The sequence below is a fragment of the Sinohyriopsis cumingii genome, chromosome 11, assembly GCF_028554795.1.
Source record: "Sinohyriopsis cumingii isolate HCF-2022 chromosome 11, ASM2855479v2, whole genome shotgun sequence".
Lineage (NCBI taxonomy): Eukaryota > Metazoa > Mollusca > Bivalvia > Unionida > Unionidae > Sinohyriopsis > Sinohyriopsis cumingii.
In genome coordinates, this window is record NC_142971.1 from 36,491,043 (window position 1) to 36,505,031 (window position 13,989).

The 13,989-nt window shown below is 33.9% G+C and overlaps 1 protein-coding gene across 1 annotated transcript; it reads left to right on the top strand.

Moving 5' to 3' along the window:
- Positions 1 to 791: 791 nt before the first annotated feature.
- Positions 792 to 5,134, top strand: LOC149787915 (uncharacterized). Its single transcript, XM_089974163.1, has 4 exons — positions 792 to 1,256; positions 2,217 to 2,447; positions 2,971 to 3,424; positions 4,114 to 5,134. Exons 1-4 carry the CDS (start codon positions 995 to 997, stop codon positions 4,115 to 4,117), a joined length of 951 nt encoding a protein of 316 aa, XP_089830289.1. The 5' UTR covers positions 792 to 994; the 3' UTR covers positions 4,118 to 5,134.
- The last annotated feature ends 8,855 nt before the right edge of the window (positions 5,135 to 13,989 follow it).

Here is a 13,989-nt window from a genome sequence, read left to right on the forward strand (position 1 = left end):
TTAGAGGCGGGGGCATATTATAGGCAGGGACATATTAGAGGCAGGGACATATCAGAGGCAGGGGCATATTAGAGGCAGGGACATATTATAGGCAGGGACATATTAGAGGCAGGTGCATATTAGAGGCAGGGACATATTATAGGCAGGGACACATTAGAGGCAGGGACATATTATAGACAGGGGCATATTATAGGCAGGGGCATCTTAGAGGCAGGGGCATATGAAAGAATCTGCCTGCGTGTAATATCTGAGTTTGAATTTTTTTCTAAGACATTTTTTGAAACGTTCTGTCAGCTATTTTTAAATTTTGTATTTTATAATTATTTTCAATTGTGTTTACGAAAGAAGACAAAATCAAGTACAAGACAATGACAAAGTAGAAAAATAAAGGAAAACAAGCTACTCCACAGAATGACACAATCTAATAACAACCATTCATGATTCATTACACATCAGTACACTGGGCTCACTTGTTTCAAGTTGACGTATAAAATACTTTATGAACAAGGATCTGGGACGGGTCTCTCTTGCCATTCACGGTCGATCATTCTCGATCTAAACCATTCATTAAGTGAGTAAAATATACATCAGACGGTTAAAACATTTGTAACTCTAAATGGGCGTTTATCCATGTCAATCATTTGCATAAACTGTCGTGAGAGTACGCGCGTTAAAATGTATTAACCACAAATGATAATCAATTACATCAAAAATTCACCGGAAGATGTCAACAACCTATCTCAATTTATTAATGAGACCTACACCCTTCATAAAGAACCGCTATAAATAGTTTCCAGCTCTGATATAAATACACCATTATACGCCACTGAAATTCAAAAACGTATCGTATCCGTTCAAGAGCATCTCTAGCATTGCAAGTCAAGAAATTACTCGTGACGATCTAGAGAGACATACTCGATTCAAATCGAGTCTTGCCGATTTTAAGAACTTGCCCTAGAAATAAGCAGCTGGCCGTCGTGCAAATATTATCAAAATGAAATATTGCATAATTTGTTCCGTTTTTGCTATTGTTTTCCCTCTGTCATCAACGCAGAAGGTCTGTAACCAAGGGGAATTCAAGCTGATCCCCAAGGATGACTGTACAGGATTTTACCTCTGTAACTGGGGTCACGCCGTTGAGATGCCCGACTGCCCAGCAGGTTCAGTCTTCAGTATATCCGGACATTCATGTGTCCCCATAGGAAGTCCTTACGACGATTGCAAGAAATCTGAGCTAACGATGAATCAAAACACGAGTAAGTAGCATACGGTTTATGTCCTAACTTTTAAGACTTTTGTAATGATACAAATATTATATCGTAATCGCACAAGTTTTGGCTTTACACGATAAGGAAAACAGAATAACACTTGTCCATGAAGATCACTTCTGGGATCTCAGACAAACGGTTTATTTATCAGGGATTAACTTACTAATCAATGTATAACTAAACTAATTATTGGTAAATTAAGAAATATTTTGTTCTGTATTGTCCTGTAACAAGTACCCGACTGCCTTAGATTATTTATAATGTAATTATTAATATTATCTCAAACAACAAATAATTTATTGTCGTAGTTGATTTTCCACAAAGGGTTGAACAAATATGCTTTTGTACAAGATTGCCTGAGTCATCATCAACGTCAAGAGCTTCAAGCAATCATCAAGGACAAATCAGTGTCAGATATATACATATATCCAATTATTTCCATAGATAAATCAAATGGAACAAATATATAATAAACTAATATACTTAGGGTCATAGGAGACACACACACGCGTTTGCAGAAATCCGTATATTGCTTTTTCCTAAATATTTGAGGCGAAACAATCATGTCTCCAGTCCTTGCATCTTCCATGTTTTTCTTGTCATGAATACGACCAGATCACACAATGACTAAGGAACATCATTTTAACTCCGGTAGTATATTTTCTTGTCTTAACTAGGCTTTGTGGCTTGACTGGTCTTCATTTTACCAGAAATCTTTTTTGGATCGAAATAGAACTGCATCCTGGGAAGGTTATCTAAAATACTCACATGTAACTTTCTCTAAATATAACCACGTATTCTTTTAAATAACGCAATGTTCTCGCCATAAGATCTTACAAAAATGTATAATATCATAAACAGATTTTTTTTATATCTTTCATCACCAAATCAGTTACAGTGAATTATATATTCCTAAAACAGCTAATATTTTGGTTTTTTTAATTTTAGAGCAACCTGGCACGATCCAAGAACTCTGTAGGGCAAGTGCTGACATCATCCCGCACCCCACTGAGTGCCAACTCTACTATAACTGCAGTATGTGGTATAACGAGGTACCCAGATTTTTTGAACAACATCTACAAGAGTGTCCTTATCCGCTTCTCTTCTCCACAACCACTCACCGTTGTGAGCACTTCCTGAGAGTCCAGTGCGGGTCAAGAACAGTTCGAAAGTCTGCATGTAAGTGCAATCCTATGGTAGGATGCAGTTTTCCGATCCAATGTTTCATTAAGTTATTGCAAGTTACTTTTTAAGGTACTGTTAATACTCATAAAAGTTAACATAAAGACCCTTCAATGAAACCAGATCATTTTAAAATGCTTGAAGAATTATGCATAATGGTAAGCTAAGAGAAACGTTAATAATAATTTAATAATATAAATTGAAACAAAAGAATGTAATATTTAAAAGAAGCTACTGCAGTGGTGATAACAAACGTAGTAGTAGTACTACCAGTAGTAATAATAGTAGTAGTAGTAGCAATAGTAGTAGTAGTAGTAAAACACAGGTCTAAATAGTTGATGACCACGTATTTTGTGTCTGCGATGAAATTAACTTGTAAATAGTTTCAATGTCTAAGAAGCATTACAGCAACCTACATACAATAATTATTTATAAGTATTCAAAAATGATTGATTAAAATATGGAAGCATGTTTTAATTGAGAGTTGTCAGAAAGAGTTATCCTTGCTTGCATTTGTCAGGTGATTACCGTCAAAACCAATGCGGAACGTCCCACTGCATTCCCTGCTCACTTACTTTCCCGAGCTGCGAAGGTCTTACTGACGGGCTTAATGCTCACCAGCAGAAGCTGTGGACCCCATTCTACGCTGTTTGCTACAAGGAGCGCTTAATTCACCAGGGAAGGTGCCCATCTGACCTCCAGGGTAGACCACTAATTTTCTCTCCAGAGATGCGTCAATGCATCCCTCTAGAAAGAGTTCCACGACAATATGGCGGTCTCATGCCAGATTGCGCTGGCCGAGTCGATGGGCTTTATCCAGATGATAGTGACACGTGTCATCGTTACTTCATGTGCCGTAAAGGTAAATTCGTCTTCTCATCCCAGTGTGTGGTGGGAGAAGTGTTTGAACCCCAGAATGGGGCATGTATACCATCCGAAGACTCGTGTGGACCATGTGGAAGTAAAGTAGACTGGTGAGTTCTCTCTCCGTCTCTCTCTCTCTCTCTCAGAAATATACGATGTTGAGGAGTAATATATATATATATATATATATATATATATATATATATATATATATATATATATATATATATATATATATATATTCATCGTTGTTACAAAGAGTTAAAACCTTTTGAGTGTCATGAATATTTAAAGTAAGCTCGCAAATAAGAGACACAGTTTCAGTTATTTTACATATAGAATCGTTATTCTTCCCTCAGTTTGTGTAAGTTATTTACTGTCCAGCGGAATAAGTACCTCTTAAACTAAACAAATATCATGCATCGTACACCACTTAAATATTTCCCGTATGCATTTTATGACTCAATCGTTAAAATAAACCTTGCCCGATAGAATTCATATAAGACTTTATTTGTAGCAATAACAGATCCCCTCATATCTATATCTTTTATTGTAGTTGTTTTGTTTTATTTGTTTTAGGGGTGGGGTACTTTTTAGTTGTTTGGGGTTGGGGTACTTTTTAGATTTTGTGTTGGTTGTTTTAGTGCCAATTAATAGCCTACGAAAATCGAAAACACAATTAAATGCAGTGTATTCAATAATTTATGATACTTTTGAAATGTATAATCCCATATATATTTATTTTTAAATGAGCTTAGGTACAGTTCTTATAATGTAAGAAAATTTTTCATGTTTACAGTTAACACGAGCGTACGACAGACGCTGGAAGTCAAAAACTGGAAGTCCTTTGTGTTCCTGGAGCATCCCACCGCTTGATGACCAAAATGGTACAGAGGTGAATGCAACTCGAACGTCAGTCTTTGGAACTTAGGTTTCCACCTATCATGTTGCCCAATAGGGACGCCAGGACATTTCTTCAGGTGGCGTTGGGTTACTCGTATAGTGACAGGAGAACATTCTAAATAACATAGGGCGGCCATCAACATGTAAATTCACAATTTGCAAATAATTTGTGTCTGCCTTATCTCTTCCGGTTCCCCTGATTCCGATGCCCTTCCACAATGAAGTGATTCTATCTGTGATAGACTAAGAAGTCCCAATGGCACCTACGCTATGCGCATGGAAAATCCTTGTTTTGTACATACATGTATTAACACAATGTATATGTTGATGTCATTTTGAAAATAATTTTAATCTATATATATATCTACATACATCCTTTATATAGTGAAAAGATTAGCAAAGACGGAGCAGATTTTCGAAAAAATTTATTGTACCAATAAATAAATATTCATTTGTCTTTTGCACGAATTTCAGGCAAAACTATTACTGACCAAACATTGTGTAGTAATTCAAGAATGTTGCTATGAGAACATTTAAACTTGGATAAACATGTTGCTAATCTTCTGCTTGATATTTCATTTATGAATCCTGACTTTTACCTTTACGACTACAGTGCGACTTCTATTATTGTAAACTCCTTTGTTTGTTTTATTACTAATGGTCACGTATGCAAAACCAAGATAAAATAAGCCTCCTCATATCCTTCCATGACTTAGGAAATGTCGATGCTTTACAATATTTAACTGCTGCAGCCTCCAAACATATTCTGACGTGTTATTTTAACAAGAGCTTACGCATCATGCCTCTTCGTGCTAAATGCAGGATGTAATTAGAACGTTGTTGTCCATTTGTTGTACATTATACCATTTTTTCAATTTACAGAGCATGCTATATAAAACGTTTTAAATTATTTTAAACATATTTACTTTTTTATTTCTGTTATGCTTTTCTCTTGTGTCTTGTTTCTTCTCTCTTTTCTAAATTTTCCACCAGGCATATTATTGTGTGGTCTGGAGAAAAGAAAGCTGGAATATTTCATTCGATATTTCAATCAGTGTCGTGTTTGAAAGCCACTTAGTCCCACCCAAAATTTGAATACGTTTTATAAGATTACCATTTGTTTTTAAAACTTAAATAAATTGTTGGAGATAACTTTGAGATGAAATACATTTGAAAGGTCAATCTCTCGGTCTAATGATTTACTTAGGTGTATGGTTATATATATATATATATATATATATATATATATATATATATATATATATATATATATATATATATATATATATATATATATATATATATATATATATATATATATATATATATATATATATATATATATATAGATAGATAGATAGATAGATAGATAGATAGATAGATAGATATACAATTCGTTGCCTGCAAGGTTACCGTAATTCTTTGTATTGTATCGGTTATAAAGCAGTCTTCAGATGATCATAGATAGCTGGGTCCGCCCGAATGAACACCGGTTCAGTTCAGCCGGTAAAATATTTCATATCTTTTACGATATTTATGTTGAATTAATTAGTTTGTCGCCAGCAGTGGACAGTTAGATTTATAATATATTACAACATCCACGTAAATGCAATTAATCCAAAAGGTGAGAAGTTATATAAGAGTAGCAAAATAACACCTACTTACTTATAAATTTCATTGCTTCTGCGATTTTTTAAATAGCATTTCCAACATTAATATAATAATATATACATGTATGCAATGGAAATAGTGAAGAAGGCAAAATTGATTTTAAAAGATTTTCTTTATCATAAATTATTCTAAAACAAACAATATTGGGGAATACTAACAAACGCTACCATTTGAGAAAAGAAAGCTCACACACTTAAGTCTTTTGGTAATATAATCATCCTGCAGAAGGTTTTCCCTGATCCCGCAAGTAACTATGAGGAAAGCTGATGATGAAGAGAAAGGAATAAAAATATATGTGTAATACCTCATCTGACGATGAATTTAGCCATTGTCAAAAAGACATGGATGACTCTGATGACGACCTTAGCCACTGTCAAGCAAATATTGATGACTGATGACGAACATAACCATTGTCAGGCAAATATGGATGACTAACGACGCGCATAGCCATTGTCAAACAGATATGGATGACTGACGACTAGCATAGCTATTGTCAAGTTTAAATGACTGACGACTAGCATAGCTATTGTCAAGCAGATATGAATTATATATGTTATATCATCTTTTAAGTAATCATATTTCACTGTACATCACACCAAAATCTTTTGTTCATGAAAAACAGTTTACTCTCGTTTGGGATTGTTATTTAACATGAGAATTTCGCATTCTTGTTTAATAAGCATTTTACTATATGCAGAGAAATACAGAGTAAATTTTCAATAAAGTTGACTTCCAACCCATTTAGAATGGGACCATAAAGACGGAGAAACAGGACGTTTTCAAATATCGTTTAAAATATCCTCCAAGTATTTGGAAAAGCTTACATCGACATGCGTGTTGATCTGTTCTAATTCGCAACGTCCTGCATACCACGTGGTTATATAAGACTGTTTCTATTCAAATTATAATTAAGTAATCTTGATCCCAGTGAGGTAGTATAAAGAAAACGTTTGTCCCATGCGGCCCAAAGCGTTTCTCCTTAATACGACACTGAATATTGTTATCTTTTGCTATCTGGTTGCTGATAATCAACACTTACTAAGTTCAATTTTAACAGAAACTTCAAGAACAAATTGCCTCGCACCCTGTGATCTCAGAAAGGATTGAACTCGTTAACGGTAAACATGAGAACAACAACAGCAGCACCGACAAAAACAGCAAAACAAACCGACAGAAATAAAATCGAAAGTATCGATGAAATACTGATTTAATAGTATTATACTTTACGTCTGAGAATGTAAATTATCTCAAAGTTAGCGCGTAATCATAGTATGTCAGGACTAAGACCTGAAGTATCAAACATTTTCAAGCTTGGAAAGAAACTTTGAGAGCTAGGTTATGTTTGCTATCTGCGTATAATTTTGTTTTTCTCACCTGCGAGATAGAGAAATCTAGTTATTTTCTAACTTTTTTCTTTCGTCTTTTTCATCTCGGCCCCGCTGTTTCTGACACGTCCAGGCGAAAAGAAAGTGAATTATCAAGGGAAGCAACCTTTGTTGTCTTCTACTTTGCCTGACTGGGATGTTTAAAATAAAAAATAAAAATAAAAACAAATATCGATACTTTGACTAAATTATATGTCATAAACTCACAGAAGACAATGTTACAGACACACGTGCTATACACATCACTTGTCACAAAATTCTCAACTCTATCAACAACTAAAGCAAACTTAAAAATGTATTACGCCAAACCCAGGAGCGCCCGCAAAATTATTTTCACGTGGGGGTGGGGGAACATGTAGTGATCAGACATTATGTTTTTCGTATGTAGTCCAAAATAAGCTAGAGGTGAAAGAGGGAGGGGACACTTGACCCCTCCCCAGCCCCTACATGTGGCACCCTTGGTCAGACCTGATTTCTTTACTTTAATGTAAATAAAATCAACATTCCCCTCCAACCCTACTTGAATCAAACATGAAGATGCATTCAGAAATGAAAACTCTTGCACGTACCATTCAGAGTGGATCAATTTCTGTCCACATTAAACAGGCATTTCTCCATGAAGCTAATAACTGCACTAATAATATCAAAACTTACTATACCTCCAGGACAAACAAAAATTAATTTCGTACGAAACCATGACGTAGAAACCTCCTCGGGTAATTTTCACCTAGACATTGGGTATGATGGGTTTTTAATAATAATAATAATGATAATAATGAGAACTTTGTATAGCGCCTAATCTTTAGAAGCTCTAAGCGCTTTACAACTTTAGACAACATCTATAAGATAAGAAACATAATATTATTATTACAAAAACAAACACAATGAAATTAGAAAAACATTTTAATAAATATAAAAAACATGCTGAGAATATTTCAGGTAGGAAACATCATTATGTCTTTAAGTTTGTTCTTGCTGTCGAAATAAGTGAGTTTTGAGAGCCCTCTTGAATGTGATCACTGTGTCTTTGTGTCTAAGTTCATTGGGCAATTCATTCCACGTTGCTGGGTCCTGGTACGCAAAAGAACGCTGTCCATATGACTTTGTTTTCATACTTGGAATAATGAGTATACGATTGTCAGAAGAGGAGCGTAAGTATCTTGCTGGTGTGTACACATGGGTGAGATCAGATAGGTATGTTGGACTAGAGTCCAACAGTGAAACGTATCACAGAGAACAAATTTTGTGTTTGATTCTGGATCGAATGGATGGCCAGTGTAGGGTACAGAGCAGCGGGGAGGTGTGCTCTGATCGTGGTACTCAAAGTATGATCCGAGCAGCTGTGTTTTGAACTTTTTGAAGTTTCTGGAGTAGATATTGAGATGAACCAGACAGAATTGAGTTACAATAGTCCAGTCTTGAAAGTACTAATGAACACACAAGTGACTTGGTGGCATCAACTGAAAGATATTTGCGAATTGAGCTGATGCGTCTCAGCTCAAGATATGCAGCATAATATACAGGGTGATTTTGCAATCACTAACAGTTACAACACTTGTATGTAACAAATAGTCTCACCTCTTCCAAAGAAAAGTCGAGTTATATATGTCCGTAATACAGTTCTCTAATTATCCATGAATAATGTAGCACATGGTCAACCGTTCTACAATTTAATATTTGTTAGAGCTGTCTCCTTATATACCATAATATGACATTTCATGTGACACGTGATTTTCATATTAAATCCAACGATTCAATGTGATGACACCACGATACCATGAATGCTATTATATTGTTGTCTTTTTTTTGGGGGGGGAGTAAGAGTAGAACTCGTGTACTACAGATCACATTCCAGCCCTCTTCGTTATATTTGCATTATTAATACATTCTTTTTACAAAATAATAATCCTTGGCTCGAGACCACAGTGCAATATTAAGGCACGTAATATGTTAAAATAGATACTGGTTTGTGTGGAGTGGGGTGGGGTGATTTGAGTAACGGATGCAGATATGGTTATATTCTACTGAGATGATCAGTTTCAGTATAATACATAACGATCTTGTATCAGATATATTTTCATAAGACACAATATAACCGAATAGCCTATAGAACAATGAGAGGAAATGGGAGGACATTACAGGGCCTCGTGCATGATCTGTGTTAAATGTGCTGACCTATGTTGGACCATTAAACTGTTTATATGAACATGAGAGGAACATGTTTATAGCGCCATGAGAAGAAAACAAATCGTCAGGTAATGCCTCTAAAAAGTTAAATACTTAGACGTTTAAGATGAGCTGCCTTGGGAGTAATGGTTTGTGTGGATTAGTTGATCAAGAAATATGTGCACATTTCTACCTTCAAAAATCTACAAACTGTCTCATTCAGTTGAAGTTTGATTACATCTCTAAATATTAAATCATAAAAATTAAGACGATTACGTCTAGAAATATTACTTCACTATATAAAGAATAGAAGGACATGCTACAAACAGATTGAACGTCAGTATCAAAGATGAAGGAGGGAAAATAATATATCTTCAGGATAAATATTTCAGGTAGCTCGAACGTTTGAAGCCAGTCAGAAGATTTTCTATTGGTAGTAAATAAATGACATATGAGTATTCAAGAGGTCCTATTTATATTAGTGTTGAATTCCATTTCAAGATTATAAAAGACGATTCAATAAGTCAAGCACTAAGCGATGAATTAAACACGAATAAACACCGTATGATACATTTAGCAGATCCCATATAAAAAATCTGATTTGTCTTTGAATTACGAAGACTTTGGTGGATAACAGACTGAAACAAATCAAACATGAAGAGAACAAGTTGATAATACGTTAACATATAGAAATCAGGCATGACAGAAGGAGCTACTAAAACTAAAGTGATGCAAAAAAAGATTGATAACAGCAGAAAGTATTTTAGCGCTATAGCCTTTGTTACTTTGTGTCCTATCTGATGCTAAAGAATCATTGACAAATACGAGACAGGAAAACAAAATCAATGATATTCAGCTATACTTGGAACCAAATAAATAAATCAGAGATACATACATTAGAGGATTGTGTGGTAACAGTAAAGAAATCACAAGAAGCATATAGAACTGAACAATTACATTTAGAACAGATCAAAAAAGATTTTATCATCAAATACACCAAACAATAAAGAAATTATAAACTTTAGTAAATGTTTTACATACGCTGTAGTACATTTTAAAGAAAAGAAAACTGCTAACAATAATATTTAAATGCATTTGCCAAACAAAGAAATACTTAACAGATATAATCCAAAATAGAGATGAAACAAAAGCAAAAATCAATGTTAGAACTGTGATGATTAGCTCTATGAGGACAACCTACGCTTTTATTAATACTTGACCTAATTATTACTTGACCTAATTAATACTTGACCTAATTATTACTTGACCTAATTAATACTTGACCTAATCGATAAATGAAAGGTCTTAAATATCAGAACGTAATTACTCTTAAGAATTAACTATTGGATGGAATGGAAAAGAAACGTAATTACTCTTAAAAATTAACTATTGGATGGAATGGAAAAGAAACGCGAAGATAGCAAAGAATATGCAGATCAAAATCTCGATCATCATATTGGTACTGTACAACAAAGTTTAGATAAATGCGTTAAATATAGTCCCAGTATATTGCCTTCAAGAAGCCATTTGGTTCGGCAAGTAGTTATCGAACTTAGATACAGACCTCTCCTACATAATACGCTTAACATAATACGAGAGAGAAAGAGACAGAGAGTGAAATACATGAATAGACGTGATACAAGTAACAATACTTAGGTATTAAAGGTAATCATTCGTAAAAATAAGAAGTAAATCAGAAAATCACCGGGTATCCATTCATAAAATCTGGAAATGCATGACAACTTTACAATTTAGATCACTGCGGTTATATAAAAGACATATAATGCGATTAAGTTTCAAGTGCCCCTCCACAATTTCACAATGATAATGATGAATTACACGGGGTTGGTCAATAAGTCATAACTTGAGTACTCTAATTATTTCATATTCTGGAACGGAGGAGAGAATATTTCTTCTCGCCTATGTATGGCATAGTGGTGATTCACAAGTTATAAGTCGTTTAAATTCACAAACGGGTGGATAAGTGTTCGTTAAGATTGCTTCACTAAGATATCGCCTAAAAGTTGGAGCAAAACGTATATATTTAGGAACGTTGTTTCAAAAAGATACGATCGAAATAATAAATTACTCATTATTTCTGAAATTTTTAAATTAGCTCTAGTTGTTAGATTATAACTGTAAGATACGCAGTGAGAAATGGTAAAGATCAGAAAAATAAAATATGCATTTAATACCTATAATGTTTTCTATGTACATAAATGATGGAATTTTCGGCTTTCGATAATTTGGACAAACCACTTTCTGGGCACAGTTTTCAACTCGTGTAAATCTAGTACGTCTGGTTAAAACGAGCGCTGCCTCTGACTTGCGATTTTCTAATCTATGACTCTTCTTTAGACAACGTCTACAAATTCTAAATGTGTTCGTATAAATAACAAGTATAATAAGTATATTGTTTCCTAAAGAATTCAGAGTTAATTTGAATAGCAGTGCTCTAAGCCATCCTATCCTTGTATTATAAAGATTTATATGGATCGTGATGACCATTTTCCATCACTTCTCTGAATTATACAAACATGTTTATGTCGTCGTGTAGAACGAAGTATGTCGGTATCAAATACTATCTTTGGGTGGGGTTGGGTGGAGTGGCGTGATTAACAATTTAGAAGTCAGCGGTGTCGCGTCTTTCTGTTGAGATTAAAGTTTAATAGCCGTTGGTTAGATTAGGTCTTTTGAGCTTCAAGGCCATTATTCAAATCATATTCAATTAAATCAACTGTTTGATGCATTTGCCAAAAATGTTAACAAAACTAAACAAATTATCATATATATATATATATATATATATAGAGAGAGAGAGAGAGAGAGAGAGAGAGAGAGAGAGAGACGTAGTGATCCTAAAAATGACTCATGAGGAATACCTGAATGAAGTGCTTAAATTCCGGGTGACATGAGTGTAATAGCATAAACTATTTTCTTTTAGATATGTACCCACTAAAACATTCTAAACGTTGTTACGCCATTATAACACTTCTCGTTTTGCGCAGAAGGCTACGATGATGAGTAACAGTGTCAAACGCCATAAAGATATCACATAATACCATTCTTATATAGTATTTTTAAACGCCATAAAGATATCACATAATACCATTCTTATATAGTATTTTTAAACGCCATAAAGATATCACATAATACCATTCTTATATAGTATTTTCAAACGCCATAAAGATATCACATAATACCATTCTTATATAGTATTTTCAAACGCCATAAAGATATCACATGATACCATTCTTACATAGTATTTTCAAACGCCATAAAGATATCACATAATACCATTCTTACATAGTATTTTCAAACGCCATAAAGATATCACATAATACCATTCTTATATAGTATTTTCAAACGCCATAAAGATATCACATGATACCATTCTTATATAGTATTTTCAAACGCCATAAAGATATCACATAATACCATTCTTACATAGTATTTTCAAACGCCATAAAGATATCACATAATACCATTCTTATATAGCTTTTTTAAGAGAACCAAAAATCAGATGACTAATATCAGTGATCTTATGTGTAGTGAAAATAGAGGATAGAAATTCCGACTGGCACTTGTAAACTAAGTATTTTCATAAATTATATAAGTATTTGTATAATTTTCCCCACATAGCTGAAAAATGATATTGGTCTTTAATTTATAGGATAACTCCGGTAGCATTTAGCAACTGACTTTTTCCAGATTCTTGCGAAACAGAGTCCTCTGGAGACTTATTAACCAGTAAGCATTGTGGACTGATAACCTCAATGGTTATAACAGGGACCTTGAGCATTTGTTGTTTGGCTTTTCCACATCCACAAGTAATTATTGTTTGGCTTTTTCACATTCACAAGTAATTATTGTTTGGCTTTTCTACATTCACAAGCAATTATTATTATTATTATTATTTCGGCTGTATTCTTTAATTTTGTAATATCCTCCTTTTTATTTCAAGTTAAATGTCATTATATTTTGTACAATAACCTTTCACTTTTTTAGCTTGCATCTCGAGGTTGTACTTAATTGACTCAATTTGGCCGCGTATAATGTACTATTCTCCTCCATTTGTATAATATAATGTTTTAACATTTGAATGTCATTAGGATATTTCGGTCGCCAGGAACAGAAACTATTTCAAAAATTAATTTAGTGACACCATATTTTCATCTGGTTTCCAACTTTTCATATCTTTCCCATTTTATCACCACTTACTTCTTGCCATTATTTTGGTTTCATGTTCTCAGCTTTGAAGACGTTGTATTGTTCGAGGTATCCCTCAGTTTAAGTATCAATTTATATACTGCTGGGTCTTCTTAAACTACTTGTCTGTTTGTATAAATCTTTTCTGTAAAATTAAGATAATAGCCATTAGCAAAATAATATCTATTTATTTTAACTCCTTTCTCACTAAAGTGTATCCTTAAGCGTTCGACACATATCAATCGTTACATAAACCAAGTAGTTAATCCACATTTAATACTTTTTTCAGGTTCACCGGCATTAGATTGCAACCTATTTATCGATCGGTGAAAATAATTAGT